The sequence below is a fragment of the Lissotriton helveticus genome, chromosome 4_1 (genome assembly GCF_964261635.1).
Source record: "Lissotriton helveticus chromosome 4_1, aLisHel1.1, whole genome shotgun sequence".
Classification (NCBI taxonomy): domain Eukaryota; kingdom Metazoa; phylum Chordata; class Amphibia; order Caudata; family Salamandridae; genus Lissotriton; species Lissotriton helveticus.
In genome coordinates this window covers 1,523,613,428-1,523,639,174 of record NC_136063.1, presented here as the reverse complement: position 1 = coordinate 1,523,639,174, position 25,747 = coordinate 1,523,613,428, and the positions used below count along the sequence as shown (strand labels likewise).

The window sequence follows — 25,747 nt, the reverse complement described above, 5'->3', positions numbered from 1 at the left end:
CTGTGAATATGGGAATTTGCTCCTACTGAGAGCCTTTTTCAGATTTCTAGGTTGCATAGAGTAAATTGATTTGGAGCTATATATATCCATTGCATAGGTAATACTAGGATGTTTGATTTTTCTGTGAATATGGGAATTTGCTCCTACTGAGAGCCTATATCAGATTTGTAGGTTGCATACACTAAGGGGCTCATTAGGATTGCGGTTTTTCCGCATCCTCTGGGCCGGCGGAATCCACCGCCGGCCCGGAGGATTCGGAAAAACCGCAGCGGACCGACCAAAGACCCACCGCCACATTAGGATGGCTGGTGGGTCCTGGTTTCCGTCCGCAGCTTTTCCGCCGCGGTTGGCTTACAACCGCGGCGGAAAAGCTGTAATATGGTGACGGTGTCTCTCAGACACCGTCCCCCATATTAGGATGCACAGAAAGAAATGCTTTTACACGGCGGATATTCCGCCGTGTAAAAGCATACGGTGCTTCACTGCGAGGGCCCGTTGCAGGCCCCCTGGGTGAAGGGGGGGAGGGGGGTGCACATGGGGGGTACCTATGGTACCCCCCTGCATATGTATGCAGCAAGCGGCAGGCACCGCGCGGTGCCTGCCGCTTGCTGCATACATATGCAATGTATGCTTTTTTAACATTGCGGCGGGTGCAGCTTGAAGCTGCACCCGCCGCAATGTTAAATATCCAGGATGTGACCGCCAGGGTGGCGGTCACATCCTAATTTGCACGGAGGGACCGCCGCAGCCCATGCGGATGGTCCCTCCTACTCTAGGGTGGCGGACGGACGCAAGTCCGTCCGCCATCCTAATGAGCCCTTAGTGGAATTTCTGAGTTTTATAGTTGATAAAAATTAGTTGTAAATCTTCAATAACCTTTGACATTTAGACAGTGCTGGTTGATATTAACCGCATTAACGCGGTGCAGATTTCCGCGGTGCGCTGATGATTTGAAAAACCCGCGGTTCATGACGAGCTCAGCTCGTCATGAGCGTACGAGAGGTGTACCTCATGATGAGCTGAGCTCGTCATGAGCGTCGAAGGGATTAACCACACAGGACACTAATTATTTGGATGTCATCTCTGTCCGAGCAGGCTGCACAATGAATGGTGACATATTTGTAAATTAATTTTGCATATTGTCCATTGTGCAAAACGGATGAATGGAGTCCAGTAAGTTGCTGGTCTTTTGTCCTCATTTTAGAATATATGCAGTGTTCCCAGATTTCGTGACTAAATACCTTAGGTTGTTTTTTAAAGGTCAAATAGAAGTTGTTCTGTGTAGATATCTTAGAATCTCTGGTTCTAGGTGTGCAAACTTTTCGAAATGATTTATTTCCCTATAGTTATGATCGTAAACATGTTTTTGGCCAGGAGTAATTCATGTTGCATTTGATGGAATCTCCTCATTGTACCAAAGGTTGGTTACTAGTTGTAGAGTTTGTTGTTGTAAGAAGCCATGCTCATGTCCAATATAAAAAGCCTATTGTATTTAGGGGCCATTCTAGTGCCCATGGCTGTTCCTGTTTTTTGTAAGACATGTCTTATGATGAAGCATACATTATTGCCTTTGATACTCAATCTCATGAGGTTTTGTTACTACTGAAACAAGATGTACATAATCTTGGTTTATTTTTGCAGAAACCTCTGGCAAGAAACCATGCAAAAGTTAGAAATATTGTGAAGGAAGGTGACATTCAGAGTGACGGGGAGGGTTTTGGTTGGTATCTTCCCTGTCTCTCATATCTTTGCAGGGAAGTGTGCTATGTCTTGCAGAAAGCAGTTTGGTTTTCAAAGTTAAAGGCATTTAGATAGATTTATTTTTCCTAGCTGTAACTTTAATCATTATATTGATTCCGCAGATGATCAAGTTGCACTGTTATCCAGGACTCGCCATCTTTGGGAGGCTAAAGATGCCCTGTGTGATTAGCTGTTCAGTATTAAATATCATAAGTATTCACAAGTAGTGCTTGCCCTGGGTATATTTGAGAGTTAATATGCATTTGTTGGTGGTATCAACGCTTGAGTTCCTGGTAATAATTTGTGTTGCAAAGTTGTCTGATTTATTCCCCTTTTGTAACTGTCTGCATCACAGACACTGATTGTCATACTTGCTATTATGTTTAAAAGTTCTCCCATAGGTGAGATAATACATTTCTATTAAGGTCTTGCCCTTTCAGATACCAGAGGTCTCTGGTTGTCTGCTGTTGAATGTCTGGAAGGATCCTCTTGGAAACCATGATCAATAGGACTTGCATTGTGGGACAAATAATGTTTGTTCTAGAAGAATATATTGTGCCTGATGGGTCACCTTTTATTCCCACTGTCTTCACTTGGCCAACTGTGTAGACTGTATGCAGTAGAAGCTCACTAACTCTAATTCCATCAGGAATGGAGGATTCGGTCAACTATTGTGTCCTCTTGCAACCCTCCAGGTGAATTACTACAGCATTCCACTAATCTCTGTGATTTACTTTACTCTCATCCCATCCTACTCAACTTGTACAAGAATAATTGATACAGTCCTTATTTGATCGTATCCAGAGGAAACCCTTTTACTAGTTTATGAAATCATAATGCATCATCAGGACTATTCCCCACTCGAAAGTATAATTCCTAAATTGCTCCACTGCACCACTGTTGAAAGTCCTAATTCTAAGAGAAAAATAAATATGAACAATTAAATCATTTTCATAGCGACCTAACAACAAAATAGCTTATGAAAGGAAGCTTATCCTTTCATTTGACCACCAAAACCTGGCGATAAGCATCCAAAAGATCAAATAAATAAATGGAGTGCCCTTAGCTAAAATGCATTGTTACAAACTTTTTAAACCTTTAAAACTCCATTTATTATCAAAAGTTAGGAACACAACTTCACTTATGTAAGTGAACACGTTTGTACTGCTGCTTCTGACGTCATGTGAGATAAGTATTGGGTGATAGAAGTCACAAATACGTGTGTTGAGCCTTAATTTCCCTTGTAGATGCAAACTCTATAAGGACAGCCGCACAGGGCTCAAACAGGTAATCAGCTCTGGTGAGTGATTTGAGAGAGCAGTGACAGATGTTGCACTTGCAAGCACTGAATCAACAAGTCTGCAACTCATTCTCAGGTACAGAAGTCACCTGCTGTATGATGCAAATGTGAAATTGAGTACATTCTGTTTCAGAAGGTGATATTAATGACCTCTTTCTGTGTGTCCTTGGTAGATATCATCCTCAGCTTCGGAAGAGCTACAGAACATTAGAAACCAGGAACTGCAAATGCAAGGCAAGGAAAACAGAGACATTCCACCACCGCCAATTATGCCACCACCTCCTCCGCCTCCTAGTGTGCCAGCCCACAAACCCAAATATTCTGTGTCTTACAAAGATACATCTGTAAATGCAAGAGAAGAGTTAATGGAAGCTATTCGATCTGGCAGCAGCGCAGCAAGACTGAAGAAGGTACTTTTGTATTTTGTGTTTTTAAAAATGAGTAAACAAAGAACAATGTTTGTTAGTGTGAAGGTGCTTTCTACAGGTGGACCCTACTCTAGCAATTTATTGCTGTTCCTTCTTTCATCTTAGAAGATTGGACACATTATTATGCAGATCCAGAATCCTTCTAATCAGTGATGCTAAACTGAGAGCAGAAGCGCCTTTGACTGCATAAAAGACACAGATGTTTTGCGATAATTTAAAAAAAGGGTACCACTGTGCTCCATATGTTAAACAAAGGGATAATATGAGTGTGGTGACCCTTGTTACAGTGTACAGTGTGCCTCATAACTCCTACCACCAGGATTGGTAACCACACATACAGGTGTTGTCCCTTATAGCCCCTCTGTGTTTCCTGCTGAGACTTTGGGGGCAAACAGGGGATGCGGGGGCATAATCAGGGTGCGTGTATGAATGCAAGAATATCTTAATCAAACTTATTGTCTATTATGAATACCGTGGGGCCAATTCACAAAGGGCCTCCTCACTCATGGTGGAGGCCCCGCAGTCATGTCGGGGGCTCTGCAGTAGTGGTGGGACCTCTGTACTGCAATTACTCATTGCGGAGGTCCTGCCCTAAGTACAGGGCCCGCCACAAGTGTGTGGCCTCTGCCACAAATTCGGAGGCTCTTTGTGAGCCGGCCCCTGTGTCCGAAATATTGTTTACAAAAATATCATCCCATTTTGTTTATTCCAATGGAGCGGTTTTTCATAAATGTTAATTTTGCACACAATATTTCTGCCCGGCAATACTTTGATTACGAAATACTGGTACCTTAACTTACACATCTCTGCTGGCATATGGTGGCTACCTATGTGCACCCATCATCTTATAACTTTGGGCCTGTGCAACCATCATCTTATACCTCCGGATCTCTACACTTGTGCTGTCCTCCTTGGATAACCCAGCAATCCAGATAAGTTGGTGTAACGAGGCAGCTCCCACCTCTTTCCCTGGAGAAAAAGCGCAGTCAGAGGCTGGTTGGCGGGAAAATGTAAATGTAGATGTAAATGTAAATGTCATGGTACTTATAGAGCTCACTGTCACCAGACGGTCACCTTGCGGTGTCGCCTATTCGGCTTCCTGGCACTGATACTCATACCGCTGTGGAACCCCTTCTGGCTTTCCCTGTGAAGTGCCAACTCCTGGGCACCCCCAGGGTGAAGCCAGGCATCCTTAGCGCTGTTGGGGCCGGTGTGGAGGCTAAGCAAGCTTTTGCCCAGAGTTGCAGCGTGGGGCCTGTGATTAGAATAGGCACCGAGGCGAGAATTAACAGGTCTGAGGAAATTAAGCCCGAGCCCCCGCCGAGGCGGGGAATTGAACCCTGGTCCCTGGCCAGAACTCTGCATCAGGGTCTGCCGCTCTAACCATTGAGCCACACTCCTCCACTCCGGGTGACTTGCAGAGTCCCAGTACTCAAAACCTCCAGGTCAGAAGAGACCTTGGTTTTCCAGTTTGGGCCCCTTTGTAGAGAGTAGAAACAGCACTGACATCATCATGCCACATGATTGACCAACATGGGTAACACAGTGGTATCCCTGCGCCCACGTGCATCTGTAGGCAAAAAGTAGAGGGCTGCTTTCTTGTGCAAATGCCTCTTTCCCAAATGCTTGATGCCTGTGCCTGGGGAAGTTTGTGTTTGCAAAAAGAGTAAAGTGGCCTCTGTAGCGCACTGTCCATTACAATACTCATCACCATACACATTGACACACAAAATAACTGGAAGATACCAAACACCTGAGCACGGAGGCAATATAGAAACCGCTAGGGCAACTAACAATTTTATCCTACTTGAAATGAGGGGGAACAATCAGTTTGAACTCTGATCCTCGTGCCATCTCCCCCTGCGACAGTTCTATGTCCAACTTGGCCACCGTCCGCCACCCTCTGCTGCCTGTCTACCAGCTGCCCTGGTTGTGCCTCCTCTGCTCGTTTCTTGCTCTGTTTTGCCTTTTCTCCTCATTTCTCTGCCCTCTATTTTGCCTTTTTATGCTCTTTTTACTACCCTTTGTATTGCCTTTACTGCTCGTTTTTCTCCTCTTTGTCTGGCATTTTTCTGATCGTTTTCTGTCCTCTGTTTTGCCTTTCATGCTAGTTTTTTTCTGCCCTCTATTTTACTCCTGCTCTTTTTCTGCCCTCCGTTTTGCCTTTTCTGCTTGTTTTCTGCCCCCCGTTTCCCTTGTCTGTGGAGCGTGATTGTGATTTTATTTTTATTTTTCTGTTCCTGCTTAGGTGCAGGGAGGGGAATGGCTGGCCTGGCCTGGCCAGGGAAAGGAGGGGTGGCACATTCTAAAGTGTGCATGATGGTTTGGCCGGCCAAACAGTCATGCACACTTTGCATGCTCGCCACCAGGCTGCATTGCACAGCCTGGGTGGAGAACATGCCGAGCGTCACAGTCCCTCTCTGAGTGCCAAACAATGGTGCTCAGACCAATCACAATGCTGCTGTAAGGCAGCTTCGTGATTGGCTGGGAGCGTCTGGGAGCCTGGGTGCTTGCCTGTGATGAAGAACGAGGAGTTTTCTTTTTTTGTTTTTATTTATTTTTCATGAAATAAAGGCGGAGTGGGATCGTGGACCCTGTGACTGCAGGCATTTGTCTCTGAACATGACTGGATGGTAGAAGAAATTTCTTGGTGACACACCACCTGGCGGGTTCCCCACACAGCAGAGTGGTTGAATGAAGCTGTTGATGCCTTGCAGATCAGGAATACAAAAAGAACAGATGGTGGACGGAATACTGAATTAATCAAACATTCATCCCCAGTCACAGATCTGGGTTAAATCCATAGTTTTTGTCACATACCACACCATTACAGTTTAGACCCAGCCATATGCAAATTAATCTTGACCCTGTTCCTCATGGGAACAGTCGAATCCTGAACTGGCAGGCCAGGTCATTCCTAAACCAGAAACAAGCATCCTGGGACTGGTTTCAAGGTAACACCCCTCATCAACCAGGCTAGCTTGAATCTGCTGGCGTAGTGAACACAGGACCTACCTCTGGGCATACCCTTCCCATGTAAGTTGACAAATACAAAAAAAACAGATGATGGATGGAATGGTGAATTAATCAAACATTCACCCCCAGTCACAGTGCTGGGTTAAAACATTTTTTTTGCAGATCTTGCTGCTTTTGATAGACCACCTGCTGTCCCTTTTCTTTATTCTCCCACCTATCAGAACCCTACAGCTGCCTGCAGGTTTCTGCCTTCAGTGCTCTGTGAAAACTATGCATGCTCTCTTCCACCCATTTACCTACTTTGACTGCTAGATTACCTAGAAGGGGAAAGTCCCTGGCTTCACAGCAGTGGCCCTTGTTTTAATGCATTACTTTTGGCACGGGGGAATCAGCATGCAGTTTGCATGAACTGGGGCTAGGTTCATGGTAATGTCTCTTTATCACGAGCGTCCACAGACCAACAGGGGTGGATGGGCCTTTCACTTGACAAGCCTATCCACCTTCCCAAACACATGGTCTCACTGGGCGTGTTGCCATCTCTTGGGGGGTATTATTGTGTCCCTCAGTGGAATCGAGCTGCTGAGTGACTGCGTCCTTGCTGGTCATGCGGCTCTGCATAGGTTAAATTTGCTTCACATTGTAAATGTACCTAAGTACATAATAATTTCTCAACAAAACAAAGTCCAAGGATCCCTGCCTGCTGTTTGTTGGCAGGAAGCCAACTGGAGGGGATTAAGCAACAATGCTACTATTTAAGCAGCAAATATTATTTGGATTTCGTGTTAACACATTCCCACGCGGTCACCTATGTATTTCTTTCCAACTCATCAACTTAAATTGCAAACATATTCTGTGCAATTCTAGAGGCAGAAAGTGTATTCGAGGATTGTAAATCCTAAATGAGTTTGCACTCTTCCATTAAGGCTACATTCATAACTCTGTGGCCTTTCTATCTCACCTCGTTCCTGGCTGATGTGTGTGCACGCCTCCCAAGCAATGCGTACAGCTTCTGAGAAGGTTTCAGGTTTGGTGTCGGCCAAAGCGCTATTTTGAGAGAGGAAATTTTAGTAAAATTAAGAGCTATCTTTATGAAGCTAGGCTCTGTGTTAGAACCATGAGAGGCAGTGTTTATAAAAGTGAAGCTCCTGGCCATGATCTTCAAAAGGAAGATGTTAGATATAATGGACGTATTCAGATTTGCATATTTTTTATGTATTGTAACACAAAATTAGCATGTGCTGCGCAAGTATGTTAAATGAATGTTAGTCTAAAAAGAAATCATGTTGTATCTATGGAAAAACCAAACAACGTGAATCTTGCAGACACCCAAGAGCACTGGACACTTGTTTGCATTCTTTATCCTGTGAGGCAGGGATTCCAAGCATTTGCGTAATCTTGACACCCTCAGGTTAGATGAGATCCTTCATGCATGGCAAGTGACTGGCAGGTTAATCGGTTGCACATACTAGTTTTTTAGGAAGCCTTTTGCTTCCGCAATGATGCTGTGAAGAGACAGGGGCACGTATTGTACCACCATTCTCTCTCTCCTTTTCCCTAGTTGTGTTGATATGTACAAAACTAGCACCAGGGATTTGTTTTGAATCCTCTAGAATGCCAGTGAGGTCACTTTGAGATCTCACCAGGCCTCTCCTTTCGAAGCCTCTGCTTTCAGCAACATTTGGTGACACCTGAGTTCTCGTCACCTTATTCAAGAGCTTCCTAACACATAAGGCACCTTGGGTAGAGTATACGAATGAGCCATATCTCTCGATATTGCGAACCATTTCAACTATTGTGGTGGACCACTCCCTGTCCTTTTTAGGCATTTTCTTCTAAACCCACATTCAATACTTTCATTGTATCTGGTAACCGCTTCAATACCCCCTTCATTATCCACCTAAAAACCTAGTCAAGGCATTTAAGCAGATTGTTATGACCTATTCCGCATTAGTTGAAAAAGAGACATTGATTTTCGGGCTCTCAAGACGTTGATGGCCCTGGAAGGAATGTTGTGGGAAGACATTTGACAGTGGTTAGTGTACACAGGAGTGATATAGGTGAGCAAGGGAAACAGTCAACACATGTATCCAGATTCATCTGCTGTGATTAGACCTCTAAGAAGGGGGGACAAACCAAGGACCAATCCCCCTACATTCTGCAAACACTACCCTTGAGTTTCCCTTCCACCCTTTCATAACTGTTGCAACAGCCTTCGTTACCTTCTGTTGTTAGTTTTACCTCGATGTATGCCAGGGAATTGTGAATTTCTTGGGTAAATAAACATGAAAAAGTACAACTTGCAACATTGTTTTTTTAAGAAAGACAAAATAAACGTGAATAAATATTGATTAAGTGATAAAAATACATATGGTAAAAACAGAGATCAAGTAAAAAGAATACCTAAACACACGGGTTTTTATAATGAGGTGCAAAGGACAGCACTTAATCTAATGTTACTTAGCAAGGCATCTCTTACAAAACACTGCAGACCGCCGCCCTGTGCAGCCATATATCAAGGGTATCAATCGGAAATAACATTAGCGGAGAAAATGTTGCTGGTGGAAAAGTTGGTTAGTCAGTCCTCTGGCATGAGAGCAATAAAGTCAAAAGTCCACTAGGCACAATTATGTAAGAGAAGCCGCTGTTTTCGGTCTGCTGAGCAAGCTAACTCTCTGACTCTTACTTAACCCCAATAAAACGGAGGCCGCGGTTTTTGCATTTTGCACAGCAACATTTAACATAGTATGTTGCTTCTAGTCCTTGTTTTTAAATTTTTTGTAGCCCCATTTCAGGTAGTATGTTGCTTCTCCCCTCGTTTTTGCATTTTGTGCAGCAACATTTCATGTAGTATGTTTCTTCTAGCCCTTGTTTTTGCATTTTTTGCAGCACCATTTCAGGTAGTAATTTTCTTCTCGCCCTTGTTTTTCCATTGCAGTCGGTCGGTCGGAAATGTTTCTGAGGTGGTCGGAAACATAGGTTCCGCCATGAGTTAGGAAAATCCAAATGCCATTCGGAACCTTTCCAACCGACATCATAATAATGCCCTTAGTGTTTGGATCTGGTGCAGTGCTGCAGCCTCTCTCCTTTACTGCATATATCGACCAGTCTTTCTCTGTATCTTTTGAGGATCTCCCACTACCTATGCCCCATCAAGAAGTTTCTTCGACTTCTGCATCAACAAATTGTTACGAATTCCCTTACTTTTGGCTAACCATTGCAGATTCCATTATTCAGGTTTCCTGGTCTGTGGCATCATGAGGATGTTAAGGGCCTGGATGAAACAAATTTTGAAGCCCCTATTAACTGAACAACCCTGGATTTTAATACCCATTTCCTGCTAACTCAAGTCTGCATGATGCCAAACAGTACTAAATCATGTGTTAATCATAGTAGGATCACACAAAAACAATTGAACAACGTCTTTCCCAGGACCCTAAAAAAATCCTAATGATGACACTCCATAGATAGACAGAGTCAGAGCTAGACAGACAGGCAAAGTGGTTTGAATAGTAAAAAGGAATTGGCAGAGGTAAAAAGAGAGGGGTTCCCTTTTCCTGGGAACCCCTTGTAATGTGGGTGCCGAGGGCAGTTGCCCACTTTGCCCATGCCTCAAACCGTCTTTGTTCCTGGTTCTTAAAAATGTGGAATGTCCCTAGAATTTATAGATGCCTCGCATGCCTACATTTGGTCACTGCAGAGACCTGCATTTGAAACTCATTTGTCAGGTAAAGTGAAATAGTGCATAGATCTTAACTGCGGGATTCACAGGGATACTAAAATCCCCCGCTCTTTGATGTCAAGGTGTAATCAGTTGAAGAATGCAAAGCTTTTTGTAACTTTACTCTTGTAGTCTAGAAATGTTTATTAACAAAAACGATATATCTGTTGATCAATGGTACAGGAGACAAGGAGGTCTCTCAGCACTCCAAGTGATCATAAGCTACACACAAAGAGGCAAGCCATACATTTAGAATGTTTTCATATACATAGTTCCAATTGAAATCATGTGTTGAAACTAAAACAAAGCATAGCACAGGTGCAGGATTTTGCGTTTATGAGACAATACGCAAACGATCTTCATATAGTTACAGAAATGTAAGCACTCGCCGCTGACAAGCGAATTAGAAAATGTATTGCTTCAAGCTCAAAGCTTTCCAAATCAGAGATGGTGACAACTTATAGCCATAGTTAGCATGAGCAGAAAGATGCATGCAGCAGTTAGAGTTACTCTAGGGCAAACATTTTTAATTCTAAGAGTACTTCCTCGATGATCCGTCTTGGCAACACAATACCGTTTCCCTTTGTTGCTGTCTAAGCTCTCGTGTTAGATCTAAAACAGAGAGAGATACAGAGGCAACAACAAAGAAATTCTCTGTGACTACTCGCTGATCAATAGCCCAGTCTGGAAGAAATCGCTAGAAGCACAGTTTGATGTGATGTGGCGGAGAGTATTCCATGGCTTCCATCATATGAAGCCATGTTTGTAAAGTCAGCAAACAAGAGCTTGCTTAACACCTTGAACGCTATGGGGATTTTTCTCCTGTGCTGGAACTTTACAAACACCATTATTCATGACGAGCTGGGCTCGTCATCAGCGTAGCAGGAGGCTACTGCATGACGAGCCCAGCTCGTCATGAGCATGGAAGGGGTTAAGGGAAAACGCACATAAACACCATCAGTTCTCAGCAGCCCTTCAGCAAGCAGCAAGCTCCATGCCACTAACCTTTGCCAAATAGCAAATCTTTACATTATTACACCTCTTTAGGGTGCTTCTGATATCCTTAAGAAGTCCCCATGCTGGCGCCTCACGTTTCTTTGCTATTGCCATTATAAGAGTGTTGGAAGAGAATATGTCATTGGACAGTTTGGTGATATTTCAATGTTCCACCATGATAATTGTCCTCTCCATCTTCTACAGTTTTTCATGCAGTGTTTTCCCATTTTCTTTCAGGAGTTGCTTTAGTTTGTGAAACTCAGATTACATTTTCTTGCACATCAATCTGTACATCAACGCAGTTACCCCACTAGGCACAGTCACACTAATAAAATATTGCTCCATTCACCCCATGAAGAAAAAGTCTCCCCATCAAACACTCCTCTGCTACCAGACATTTGTTAAAGACAGTTATGCCAGGCAGATTAGCAAGCATTGCGCAGACGTTTGTCTCATTTCACTGATGGGGTCAGACCTCACTGATGGATCCGAAAGACTTCCTAATTTTTATTATCCCACAGCTCTATATGCGCCCTAAAATCTACATGTGCTAATGAAGCAAGGTACTAAAAAACCTGCTAAAGAAGCAAGGTATCAAAAGATCTCTTGAGTTGATCACTCATCCGAAACAGCAGCATCCAAGTGCATCTGCTAAGGAGAACCATTGATTTTTAGTTCTGGATCTAATTCTCTGGAATAGCCACATTATGGCTGAACATGCTCTTTTTTTTATAACTGTTTATTAAAGTTTTCATACATTTTAGAAAACAAAAACTGCACCAGTACAGCAACTTCAAATAAAATTCACCATGTTCCATATTGCATATTTTGAGCACGAATGACCAGGATCTTCCCATTACCTCCCCATGCAATCTTCTCATCAGCCACAATGATCCCACCACATATCCCATTTCTTGTAATATGGATCCCACCCAAGGTGGTGTAAATTTTGGACCAGAAACGAATGATCCAAGGACAAGTCCAAATCATGTTGAAGTGTGAACATTCTTCCTGACACCTCGGGCAAAAGGAGCCTTTCTCCTGCCCATGTGCCAAAGTTTGTAGAGGTCGTAGTATGTTCTGGGAAAGTATTTGAATTGCATCATCCTCAAAATGATCAAGCACCTGGCCACCATCTTGGCCTCAACCCATTCCTCATCCTTACTAGGGCCAACATCAGTCTTCCACCTAGCCTGAAGATGAACGAGTTGATCTGGGAAGTTCATCACCAGTGATATATATATGAGGGAAATCCTTTGGTTCCATGAAAACTTTGGGTACAAACCCTGGGACCTCCTGCATAAGGTGTAGATATGGATGGTGCAAGTAGCGAAGGAATTGGGAGCCCTTCAGCTAATTGGGGAAATGATTTAATGTGACCCGCCCCAGATGTCTCCCACTTTTGAGATGCCAGTCAGGTCCTACGGCCCAAACCCCTCCAGTTCGAGACATCAGTCAATCAGGTGTCCCTTTAGAGTGGGTTTTTCCACGTGAATATTTTAGACAACTTAATGTGTTTCAGAGGCATATGCTAACATTACAAGGGGATTCTAGTGGGTTCAGTGCTGCCCCTGTCTAGTGAAGAACCATACATGGTCGCCTCAAGGTTCCAAGCCTGCAAAATATCCCTTCCTTGTCAGAATGCTGGGTCATCAACGTCCAGCCATTGACGGCTACCATTTGTGTGGTCCAGTAGTATAAGCGGTGACCTTTGTAAGAACTCTGGATGGCTGTACTTTGTCTTGCCATCATTTAAGAAACTCATTCAATGAAAGATTTACCCACCGTCGCGACCTTGAAACTGTAACCATCAGTTGGTAGATTGTAACTTGTACTGTGCCTTGAAAAAGACACACCTGGAGACAAATTAATTTATGGTGTATGCTGCAGATCACGCCAAAGAAATTGATACATTAGTGCGTAGATCTTGTTTCATCCTCAGAGGCCTATGATACTTCAGTCAATTGTGGCACACTTTGTTTTCTCAAATGCCCCAAAGCAACAATATTTAAGTACAGCTGTGGCTGCTTTCATTAGTTCCTGCATCATTATTTGGAAGCTCAGTGGGCATGTAGACATGGGAAATGCTGGCACAGTGGTACATCAAAGCATCACTGCACTTGAGTAAGTACTTCCCTTAGGATGTTCAGACTTTCTAAAGAAGTTTTATATTGCTGAAAACCATCAGCCCCAAATTCCCTTGTATTGAGTTTCTGCAAATCACTCTGTCTCATGTTCTTTAAGTTAGAACACAGCTTGTAACGCAAGTGAGTTAATTAAATAGTTAGAGAAAGTCGAATACATCAGATATAATCTTTGTATAGGGATGTAAAGAGTAATGAAACTAAATGCCACGTGCCCCCTTAATACTTATAGCTGCCGCCTGCCAAGAACTGGGAGATGCTAGTTGTATACACTAGCCCCTACTGGACCATAGGTGCATCCAGAGTGTCTTTCTATCCATAGATGACAGTTATCACACCCCTTTGTGTGTTGACTCTGGAGCAAACCTTAATTGCATAATCACAGCATTCCTTGTACACTGGATATACCCAGTCATTGTGCTACAATGATTTTGTTTCAGATAGGCTTTCTTTACAAAGAGCAAATGCCCTAGCAAGTAATTATTCTTATTGTGCTTCTCTTGGGCTGAACTGACCAGTATTGTGGGACTAAATGAAATGCTCGGATGCTCTCAAACTTACTGTCCTGATGATGACCACAGAGTCTCCTATGGGTTGAAACTTCCACACATCGAGTAAGTTAGAAACATTATTAGACATCTAGGGACCGCCATGCTTACATTATAGAAATGTGTATCTTTGAGATACCTGTCAGTATCTTTGAGAGATCTGTCACTTGTAGAGTTTTCCTCTTTGTACACACTGACTTTTTTAGACTGCTCTATCTTCCACTTTTGTGTGGTTACAAGAACACTCAACACTTTATAATCCAATTTCATTCATGTAAACAAAGCATGAATTGAATGCATAATACCTTTTTATGGTCTGCCTATTGAAATGTATTATAGTCTGATAAGGTATTTATTTCATCTATTGAGTATACTTCGGCCACATCTTTTTAAACTTCACAGTGTTAGTATTCTGGACTGACCTTTGATGTTCTTCTTGTTTATAATGTATTAGTAATTCTGTCCCATGAAACCACCGTTTTTGAAACATTACGTGGTAAGGTGTCTTTGTGGTATAATGTGGGACATATTTTCAATCTAAACACTAAATTCTGAACCCCTTACTGACTTTTGTTACAATGTGTGATAATGCATCTGTTTTCCAAGTCTTTATCACCTCCTGGAAGAATCTGCCACATTAACTCTTCCCTTTTAGAGTCAATACACACAAAGCAACGCCTGGAATGTAACAAATTATGCAATTGTACTCACGACTTTGGGACATCAGTGGTAAATAACAGACATGCATCAGGTAGCTGCCCAGTAACAACTGACAACCCTTGGCCCTAACCTTAAATGAACCAATAATTTCAACTATTTCAAACACCAGTAAACAAAAACACATCTTTCTGCCAGACTTATAGAACAAGCTACATGTTACTCTGCCTTGACTGGTTTTAACATCTTCTTAGCAATCAGTAGGCGCCCACATGTGGAAGCTGTAGACATTGGAGCGGCCAACCTCCAACCTACACTCTGCCACTTTACAGAATATTGGATCATTGAATTATAGCCAACCTGCGGGAAGATGGCTGACTGTACATTTGATCGCCACACACTGCTTAATGAACACCCCTGCAATTCATGCAAAGTGTGCTGCTTTTTTGTGTGGCATAGTCTCAATCTTGAATATTATTTATTGCTCTCTAACATTAGACACAAATCGAAATATAGGGGTAGATTTACCAGTGACCAGTTTTGTCCTTGCGTGATGCAAGTCATCGCAATGCAACACTAGTCCTTAACTGGGATTTACTAAGCTACACAAAGCCACTTTGAGTGGCTTTGCATGGTTTAGTAAATAAACTTTAACACAGCGCATAGCACTGCCTTGCTTTACTTTGTTTCAGGTAGGCGTTACATGGGTAGAGCACATCTGTTTGCATGCATCAACCCATGTATTGAAATGCAAACCAAGACTTATAAAGACTTGTAAACCTGGTTTTGCACCAAAATTGTACGCCTAACAAACAGTGGCATAACAAGGAGAAATATCTTTATTTCACCTCAATAATTCTTCTTTCCACGTGTGCTGAATTTTGCCACACACAAAGTTAGAGGAATAGGCCTCTAAGGATTTTTTGGGTGTAGGAAGGTGTCCAATCCTGCCTGTAATGCAGTCACCCTTGAGGCATTGCATTATGTTGCATGAAAGAATGGTAAGTCTGCCCCATAGTGTTCCAAAAGTCAAGCATCAAGTGCCCCACAGATATGGTGCTTGATGCCTCCTCACAATAACTTACCCTACATTTAAATGTGATACATGGCATGCCTGTGTTAAAAAAAAGTTTGGAAACATTGTTAATTCTTTTGTCATTATGCATGATTATCCCTACTGCTCCATTATTGAGTGGTAGTTGCCAATATCCTGGGCCCACCTAGATATGTTGAGCATGCGGGCTTCATATACTCAATATTCCATATAGTACAATGATTCAATTCCTAGAATGGATGACACTGAGCAGGTGCACAAACAGTTGTTCCTCCGAAGGCGGGATTGAGAAGGTGGACTGTTTTCAATGAGAGTTGCTGTAATGATGTAGGCTGCAAAGTCAGAAGAAAAATGGATCACAATGGCTGAAGAAATTTCAGTCCTCGTGGGCACAGGTTCCTAAACCTCACCATATCCTTGTGCCATATCCAGTGTCCTTTCTTTTTGCATTTTGAAGAAATGAGGATGGGAAAACCTCAGCTCAAATAATGCATTTGTTGAACATCATGTAGAAGCAGCAGACTGTGATTTTTGGTGCCAGCATACTTTCTTGTTACTAGTAGGGCTTCAATCCTCAAGCTGCCTTGACAAGCACAGATGGGCATTTTCCCAGCCCCTAGAAGCTGATGCAAACCACATATATGTAAATATTGTTTGACCTTGTACTTTACTTATTTTGTAAGGCAAACAAATGAGATCTCCATTACATTTCTGAACTAGCAAAGCACACGTTTTTCAGATAGAGCCTTCGTACTGCACTGCTTATCTCTAGGGAAGAGCACATTTATTATTTCTCTTGACAACTTGGCATAAAGCTCTCATTAGCTCGCTAAGGTAAACAAGAAGGTTCATAGATAATGTGGCATGTGCACCAGATAACAATTGACGTGAGCATTTTGCTATTAAGTTCTACAGCCAAAGGAGTTAAGTTAGGGAAAGCCAACCCTTAACTTATGCATAAAGATTATCTAGGTCCATGCTCTCTGTTCGCTAGACATTATGACCACTTGAAATAGCCACTAATGTGCAGGATATACAGGGAACCCAATCCCTTCATAATGCACAATGGACTTTCCCCTTCTCAACCAGTTTGGTGATGCCCCGTCACTAAGAATCTTAGTTATTTTTCAGAAAGATCGAAGGAACATTCACAATGCACAGCCTACATCGTGGTTAATTTATGTTGTTTACAGCTTTACTGATCGACGTTCGGATTTGACAGTGACATCGGATAGAAATGGGGTTTCTGGTTGGCTAGGGTATGCACCTAAGCCAGGCAGAGCCCGCCACTCTAGTCAGGGTAAGGGAGTTACACACCCAAGATAGCCCCTGCTCACCCCCTTGATAGCTTGGCACCAAGCAGTCATAATTATCCGAGACGCAATGTGCAAAGCGTTGGCGCAACATACTCACACCTGTGGCACAATAAATACACCACAAAGAGACTCCACACAATGCTATATAAAAATATCAAATATATTAAACATAAACCATAGACCAAAATATCATAAAACTGTGATTGTTTTGCCAACTATGCAATTGTCAAAAGCCTCACAATGCAGGCAATCAAAGAACGACTGTTATGTGGCAAAACATTGCGTAAGAAAACAGTACTGTGCATAATATACCGCCCCTGAAGTAATACTCGTTCTTCTGACTGGTGCAAGAATTAAAACAGTATACCTTAGACCCTGAGGGCATGAAATGCAGCAGGTTATCAACATCCCACGAGTCACCACATATTACCATAAATCACTTGGAAGAGGTTCTATAAATATGTTTGGACATTGAGCTTAGTGTCCTGAAGGAATCCCAAGGTTAGCAGGTTGTAGGTGTGCCACAAAGGGAAAAATAAGTAACAGTGCCTTAATTTGTCTATGTTTTGTATTACTCATTCATACAGGTTAAACAATGTTTGACTTGGTCAAAGAACCTGTCATATGGGAACGATTTGGGTAACAAATTAATGAGCTGGCACATGGATAACTGTTACTATAGGCAATTAGAAACCTGGAATGTTGGGGGCATCACTGAAAACAATGGAGTGCTCCGGGCTTCTAATGGCGGGTAGAAGCCTAGTGCTCCAACATTCCAATGTTTGCTCATGGCTGTTGCTGTGAACAAAGGGCCTCACGGAACCCAAAGGGATTTCAGTCCCCTCTAGCTCTGTGAGGCCTTTGTTTTACAAATTAGAACATTCTGCCCTCTAGGGTTGCAATGTTCTAATAGCCTTAGAGCCCTCAGTAGAGGGTGGTACCCGCCATTAACCCATAGGCTGCTGCCGTCGGCCAACGGTCGTCGCATGCACTACCTTGGTAGTGCTGCGCACTTCCGTTGGCTGACGCTGCCCCACCTGTTTTTCGAACGTTCAGCACTGGAGCTGAACGTTCGATGCAGCCAACGGGTTAAAGGCCCGTTCCCTTGTTTAACGCTGGAGCGGGCCTATAAACCCTTAAGTGCTGACGTCGGCCATTGGACGTCGCGAGCACTACCTTCGTAGTGCTGCGCACGTCCAGCGGCCAACGCAGCCCTGCCCGTTTGCGGAAGTGCCGCACTAGCGCGGAATCGCGACCGCCGCAAACGGGTTAATGGTCGGTGCAACCCGTTACAGCAGGTGCTAACGCTATAGTAAGTTATTCAGATCTTCTGACTGTAATGAAGAATACAAAGACTCAGAAAGATAGGAGGTGAAAGATATTGTCTCAAGTACCCCTGCTTCCAGTCATTTAATTCAAGGGGTTTATGACCTTAGCAAATGTATCAATCAAGCCGTAGGCAGAAAGCCCAGGACTGAATACTCTTTGCTACCAACTGTGCTCATTTGACTCCCCATATAATTTTCTGATGCTTCAGGACTAGTCGTGTCATACTGAAATGTCAATCCGCGTAGGATCATTTCTTTGATTCGCTAATGAGCAAGGGGCAGGAATGCTTGGAAGTGGAGGCATGTTCCAGGAACGTTTAGTACTTGGCAACCACCAAGTGCCCAAGACATGCATCAAAAAACACAAACACACACCCTGCTATGTAATAATGTGTACTTTCGGCATTGACAGTTGCACATAAGTACGTATGGTGTGAGCAGGTGGGGCAGGACCAAATCTCCTGATTTTATCATGTGCTTTTCTTTATTGCAGGTTTCGCCCACACTGAACACTTTATAAGAACAAGTGGAATGGGCCTGCTAAGCCCAGTAGCCTACGACCATCACTTAAGAAGCACCGAACTGATGAAGCCTGTATTATTGTCTTGTCTACTCGCCAATTCTTTTTGTTATTTTGTAATTTGCTGTGTTCCTGCATTAGGCAGAAAGGGGAAAATATTGCTCTACTGCACAGCTTGTGTGCCAAGGAAAATGTGTTTTGCCTCTCAATGAATTTAAACAAAGTTGCCAGTAAAATAGGCTTGTTGGCAGGGTTCATAAAAAATATTAACACAGCAAGGCTCTGCGCGCACATTTAATTGCCTTCCTGTTCTGCAAAGACGAAGGCATTCATTTATTTTACGCGGTCCTGAAAAATGAAATCCAAGCTTGACTTGCTAATATGTGTTTGGGAAATGTGCTTGGTAAAAACACTGCTGTCTCCCGATTCCAGAAAATCAAACAGAAAGAAGAGTATAATTTAGGACAGGGTAGAAATGAAGGTGCACACACGAACTAGTTGATGATTTCATTAAAGCCTTCCATTTAGGTCATTAATTAGCAGTCCACATGTGAAAGAATCACCGGGCGGATTAATAGAACTCCAGAAGGCCAGGAGCAAACCAAACAGGCAAAGAGACGAGAGATATAAGGGAATTAAATCAATTAAGAAAGGGAAACCCCGGGTCCCAGGGTCAGGCAATGAAAGATGGCCGCCTGAGATTCCACCAGCAGAGGAAGCACTGGATTGTGCGGCAAAGTAGGAACTAAGGCCGAGTTATTAATGGGTGTCAAAAACCCTTACACCATGTCCGGGAAGCAGAATTAGATCGTACTCAAGGGTGTTAAAATAACTACAAAATTTATGAAAACCCACGGAGCTCTCTCTGATAAATTTGCAGGTAGTTTCACATCTTGAAAATAATGGAGATTTATTCCTGTGGATGGCAGAAGTATATCTATTTTGAGGGTCACACCCAAAATTGGTGGGGATGTAGGAAACGGGGTTTCTCGAGAGGGAACGATGTATCTCTACTGATGATACAGCAAACAATGTGTTACGTAGTGCAAATGCACTTAGGCGTTACATTGATGAATGCGGAAATGTGGATTTGTTACATCTAAGAAGATGCACGTGATTACTCCTGAGAAGGTATGATGAGCACAGCTTCTACAGACTATTACAGGAGCTCTTTGTGAATGCCTAAAAATTCTAACATTTAGTCCAAATGTAGGGATTATCAAAGCAAGCAAATTTCTGACAAGTCCCTTTGTGAACCTAGCCCTAAGTATTTGTTTTCCTTCTTGCAAAAGAGTATGCTTTACCATAAATAATTATGTAGTGTTTTACTGGAAGTAAGCAGGGATAATTCACATACAAACTACAGGGTGTTAAGTAAAATAAAGCAAGCGTTGGCTTGATCAATAAGCAATGTGGCAGTTGTGTGGCGGAATCTAGCCGAAAGGCAGCAGAATGCTGTACCGGGCGGAAGTATACCTAGAAAACCAGTGTTGAGCATTGAGATGTGAATGTAAATGTAAATGTACAGGAATTTATATAGCGCAAATCACCGAGCGGTTTCTAAGCGCTTGCTTAGGGAACCCGTCCTGGTATTCCCCTGTGAGATAACCCCAGCAGGGTATCCGCAAGGTGAAAGCCAGGCATCCCGCCGCGAGGGGCCGTTGTGGAGATTAAGCAAGCTATTGCCCAGAGTCGGAACCCGTGAATCGAGTAGGCACCGGAGCGAGAATTGTCGAGTCCATGGACATTTTAGGACTCAAGACCCCGCCGAGCCGGGAATTGAACCCTGGTCCCGGGCTGACCTCTGCTTCCAGGTCTGCCTCCTCTAACCAGTGAGCCACACTTCTCCACAACCAGTGAGCCACACTTCACACTTGAGCAGCTTAGTCTCGAGATCACAGTTCAAGGCATATGAAGTATACCATGAACATGTAACCCATGCAAGTATACTGAGCCACAACCCTTCTTTTTGCACCTATGAGCCTTGAGGGAGGAGCAAGAAACCAGAAGTGACATCACAAAACACAGTTTGACTTACAAAATTCGACTTATGTAGGGCAAGCTGACCAATCTGTTCTTTTCATAAATCTGGATGCCATAAGGCATTGATGTGCGGTAACATTAAATGACGAATATTATATCGCAACCAGCATTCTAGATTTCCTAGAGCATTCAGCAGAACCAACAACGAGTTTGAATCAGAAATTGCTACAATTTAAAACAGAAAATATATTTTCAGATTTATCACCATAGTATGATATGCCGGATTCCTACTAGTGCTAATTGCCTTCTTCGCCGGTACCAAGTCAAATGAAAAGTTGAATAAATGCATATAGTTTGTGTTTAGCAATGGATAGGAGTCTTGCTATGTGTTTGGACACTCAGATGCCACTTTGACCTTCCTTCCAGGCTTCAAAGGGAGCTTTGCAAGCCACAGAGATTGCCTTATACAATATTTATTCTTGTCAAATAAAACCTAAGTTATTCGTTATCTAAATCATGCTGAAGAAAGATCTTGGCCTGGCTGAGGATGTGATTGTAAACCACTGAAGTGTGTTAGAGCTTACAAAACGACCTACCGCTGACAGTATTACTGTTCAAGGTTTGACATATACTTTTTGTGAACACACTTAACATATTCATACAAGAGATGAGTTACTATAATGGGGAATACTGCTTGTATGCCACAACATTGTGACAAAAATGTCGATGACCTAAGTATCAAGGTTAGCATGTGTAAGTAGGTAAAGATTTACTATTCTTAACTCCACATCTACATACCTTGAAGAGATGTAAATCGTCAAGGTACATGCATCCATAGTGACCTATAGTGAATCTATGGCCAATCTATTGCGGTAATTAGGAAGATACTGTCCATCACCAGGTAGACTCTCAAACACCAGATTACTAAATGTAAGAAGTATAAATTGGGAGGCATGCTATTAGTATCATTTTGATCTAATGTATAGCTAGTTTTAACACTCATATTTAATGAGCTCAGATATAAAACATTGTAGTCACTGTTTTTCCCCTAATATGCAAACTATGGCCCTGATTCCCAAAAAGCTTCCACACTCTGGTTGGAGGTTTTACAGTCATGGCAAGATCTCTGCAGTGGGAAACTGCAGTGCGGAGATCTCGCCACGACTGCGGAGGCTCTTTGTGAATCAGGACCTATATATTTCATAAGAATATTTTACAACATTGATATCAGCTGGTGACTAAAACTTTTTATATAGTGAATTTAATAAATATGAGTAGCGTTAAGCCGAGCTACATATCAGCTCAGTGGCTTATGGATAGTCTGCCTCTATTTTCATGTATGTATATGTTGTATTTTCTACATGGGAAAGCTATACTTACATACTTATGCATACCATTGTGATATATTGGTCACCAATGTTTTTGTTATGATATTAAATACTCTATATTCAGGTACCATTCCGAAATACGGCTTAGTGCTGAAGACATAGTTGAATCCCTGCCTCGTTTTACCAGTCCGAAGCGCATTTTAAACTCAAAGTGTTGACCGACATCCTGTCTGAGGTGGCTTATAAATTACAAAGTGTGAGATACCTTCACTATTGTAAATATCTCTGACGAGAGTGACATTCTCAGGCAGTTACAAATCACCAACAAGCAGTGGTCTGAGGTACCATGTACTTCAGGGATGTCCAATGTTGCCCTATAATGGCTGGGGCCATGCCAGATTTTCAGAATATCCACTTAAAACACACTTGCACATGCTGTATGTACATTGAATCCATTTGCAAAGTCAGTTGTTATCAATAAAGTCTAACACAGCGCACTCGTGAAACAACGTTGGATACTCCAGGTATATATTCTATCCAAACTGCAATGAACTGTTGTCCATCACAACTTCTTGATTTCAAAGTCAGCGGCAAAGAACACAGATCTAATATCCTAATCAGAGGGACCCTTGTGCTACAGCACCTACACAGTTGACAATCCTCCCACTGCCTCCCTTATTGCTTACTTTGTTAAGGATTCCCACTAGGCCCACAGGCTTGGAACCCCAGTGACCTGCCACAAGTTATAAGAGACACTTTCTAGTGCCTGCATTTTGGCTGATGCTGCAGAGCAGCTGTTGGATGCAGGCCTGTGTCTGAAGAATACTGTATTGCTTTGCCAGTATTTATAAAGGCATAGTTTATTATATATTAACTACTGTAGTAGTTGAAATGTACATACCTGGAATATATTTTACTTTTATTGGTAAATGAAACAAAGAGACATTAATCAAACTGGGATTATTTTCCCGTCTTTTTAACTGTAAAAATAGCACTAACAATAGGAATATGTGGATTGCAAAGGTTTGTGGATTTGCAAGAGTGATGCCCCTCTGCTTAAATCTATGCACAGATGGGAATCAAAATGTCATGTTTTGTGTTGTGTTGTTCTGTTTTGCTTGACTGCAAAAATATTAAGCTATGAAGGTTGCCATCCTAAAGTGTTTTGATGAAACAGTAAATTATAAAATGTTGAAATTGTGTTAGTGCCACAAATAAAACATACACAGCTAGTCTATACCATGAATACTGTCTTGTGTTTACTCTCTGGAATATAAAAAGATTATGAGTCATTCTCAGTGACTCCTTATTTAGAGTTTGGAGGATAAAGAGCATTCTCCAAAAAGCGGTGGATGTCCTATCTGCCAGTGGCTGTCGGTGACCCTCTACAGTGGAGGGGTGCTGACCGACAGTGACAGGCATTGTTATAAATCTCAATGCCTATAGGCTCAAATGCCACAGCTCTCAATCATGGCTGGTTAACAGATTTCTGTTTATAACGGGCCCTGACTGAGAACTCTGGAGTTGAGGATCAAGGCAATGTGAATTTCTCACAGCGCCTGTCAATGGGCTAAAAAGATAATAAATGAATGAGAAATCTACTTACAGAGCTTTTTCGCCCTCCGTACTTTCTTCTGGAATGCCATCAGCGTGACAGCACCTTGGAGCGTCAGCCAACTTCTCTCACCAAATCCTGATGCTGCTCTCATGTTGCAGATGAGCAGCATGAGAGCAGTGCCAAGATTTGCTGGGGTGAGCTGCCTCGACACTCCTGTAGGCACTCGGTGCCTGTGGCTGCTCTCCACCCAGCTGTCTTAGACAGGTTTATACTGCGCATGTCTGGCAGGCCATCGCAATACAGCCAGCCAACGTTACTTGCGCAGTGTAAACTGGTGGAGTGAGCACCACTCCACTGCTATTAGTCAGCAGCAGTGGCCCGCCCACAAACACTACTTGGAAGCAGTGAAAAGCAGTGAAAAATGACATGGTAATTAATTTTATTGCCATTTTATTTTTCACCTGGCAGCATGGAGGTGACATTTCTCTACCCTAATGGGTAGGGTGGGCGCCGCTGCTATCTGCCCTTATGTATTACATTTAAGGTCCCCCTGCACTAAGAGTGGACATCTGCCATCTGGAAAACCGCATGTTATTCAGCCTGGATTTGTATGTGTTTTTGACGGTTGTATGACGTTTCAACGCATGCTTTTACCACGCATGCCTTTACAACGCAGGTATTACAACGCAAGTTGTTACAACGACTTGCGTTATGGGGCGCTGGATAGTGGAATAGTTTAATTTTCTATTCCAACTCCAGTCCCCGTGGATAGTAGGGAAGGTGTTGGATAGAAAATTAAACTATTCCCTATCCAACAGCGCCCTCCAGCGAAAGTCGTTGTAACGACTTTCGTTGTAATTCCTGCGTTGTAATGGTAGTGCGTGGTAAAAGTTTTGTTGTAAACGATGTTCCCCGTTTCTTTTTTTTTTATCCTCATCCACATTCATGGTTTCTAGCTGCCATGCTCCAAAAGCAGGTAGTGAGGCAACTAGAGTACAGTCGTGCTGACTCAGTCGAAACTGGCTGGGACGATAAACGGGTGGTGATAACATATCCCTTCAGCAACATCTGACTCATTCCCAACAAACCAACCTTGTTGCACAAGTGGCAGATGACACCAATAAGCCAGATGCTATCATGGATAATACCAACAGTTAGTTCGGTATAAGCAAAATGATTGAACCATGGCAGTGTAATCATCGGACCTGGGGAAAAAAAAATAAATAAAAAAATAAATAAAAACCCCAGGTTCAATTTGACCAGCCCAACAAATTCCAAAAGGCTCTTCTCTCTTTCTTCCCTGCTCTAACCAGGTCTAATTTCGAGATCTGTACAATAGAGTTACACCAATCGTTAAACGTAGGGGGGGAAGCATCTTTCCAATGTTTACAGATTTCTCTTCGAGCTGCCAGGATGGAATAAAATAATAAGTTCTTTGCCGGACTACGGGTCTGATCCACAAGTCCAAAGATGACCATGCAGAGATTAATCCCTACATTGCAGCCCAAGGAAGATGAAAGTTTGCTGCTTATTGAGTCCCAAAAGATCGTCAACTGGGGGCAATCGAAGAACATATGAGTATCCGGAGCCTCTTTAAATCCACACCTTGGACAGGCCACAGGGCCTCCAAGAGAAAACTTTGACAACCTCTGTGGGGAGTAGTACGCCCTATGTAGGGTAAAAAGATGGTTTCTACGCAGCCAAGCTGGTTTAACTAAATCCCAAAGGATCCTACAGGAGAATGACCAGAGATCTTTCACATGTATTCCTGGCATTAATTCTCCCCACAGCAACTCTGGGAGAGGGAAGTTACCATCGATCTCTTCTAATATTAAGTTATACCACACAGAGATCTCTTTCTTTGCTGGTGGTTTATCTACCAGAAGGGTTTCGAGTTCACAGCCTCCTCCTAGTGGAAAATTTGTTCGTCGTGCAGATTGAGTGGTAGCAGCTTGAGCCCAGCTCGAAATTTGTAGATATTTAAATCTAGACATGTTGGGCCCCACTTTATTTACTAGATAGTCCCAAGGAAGCAGGGTCCCTTCGCCAAACAAATCTCCCCAGGTTGATATTCCAGCTTCTCTCAATGGGAGTGCTAATGCGTCTCTCGCCCAACTTGGGGCCAAGGGTAGATCCCAAATTGGAGATCTACT

The 25,747-nt window shown here is 42.8% G+C and overlaps 1 protein-coding gene across 3 annotated transcripts in view; it reads left to right on the top strand.

Annotated features, from left to right (window-relative positions):
- Nucleotides 1-23,282, top strand: part of COBL (cordon-bleu WH2 repeat protein) — a 960,165-nt gene extending 936,883 nt beyond the window's left edge. For all 3 annotated transcript variants that reach the window (XM_078688123.1, XM_078688124.1, XM_078688125.1), the window contains 4 exons: nucleotides 3,214-3,450; nucleotides 18,699-19,206; nucleotides 19,312-20,229; nucleotides 20,605-23,282. In XM_078688123.1, the coding sequence (XP_078544249.1) occupies nucleotides 3,214-3,450; nucleotides 18,699-18,725 (264 nt within the window). In that variant the 3' untranslated portion in view covers nucleotides 18,726-19,206; nucleotides 19,312-20,229; nucleotides 20,605-23,282. The remainder of the gene's footprint in view (nucleotides 1-3,213; nucleotides 3,451-18,698; nucleotides 19,207-19,311; nucleotides 20,230-20,604) is intronic.
- The last annotated feature ends 2,465 nt before the right edge of the window (nucleotides 23,283-25,747 follow it).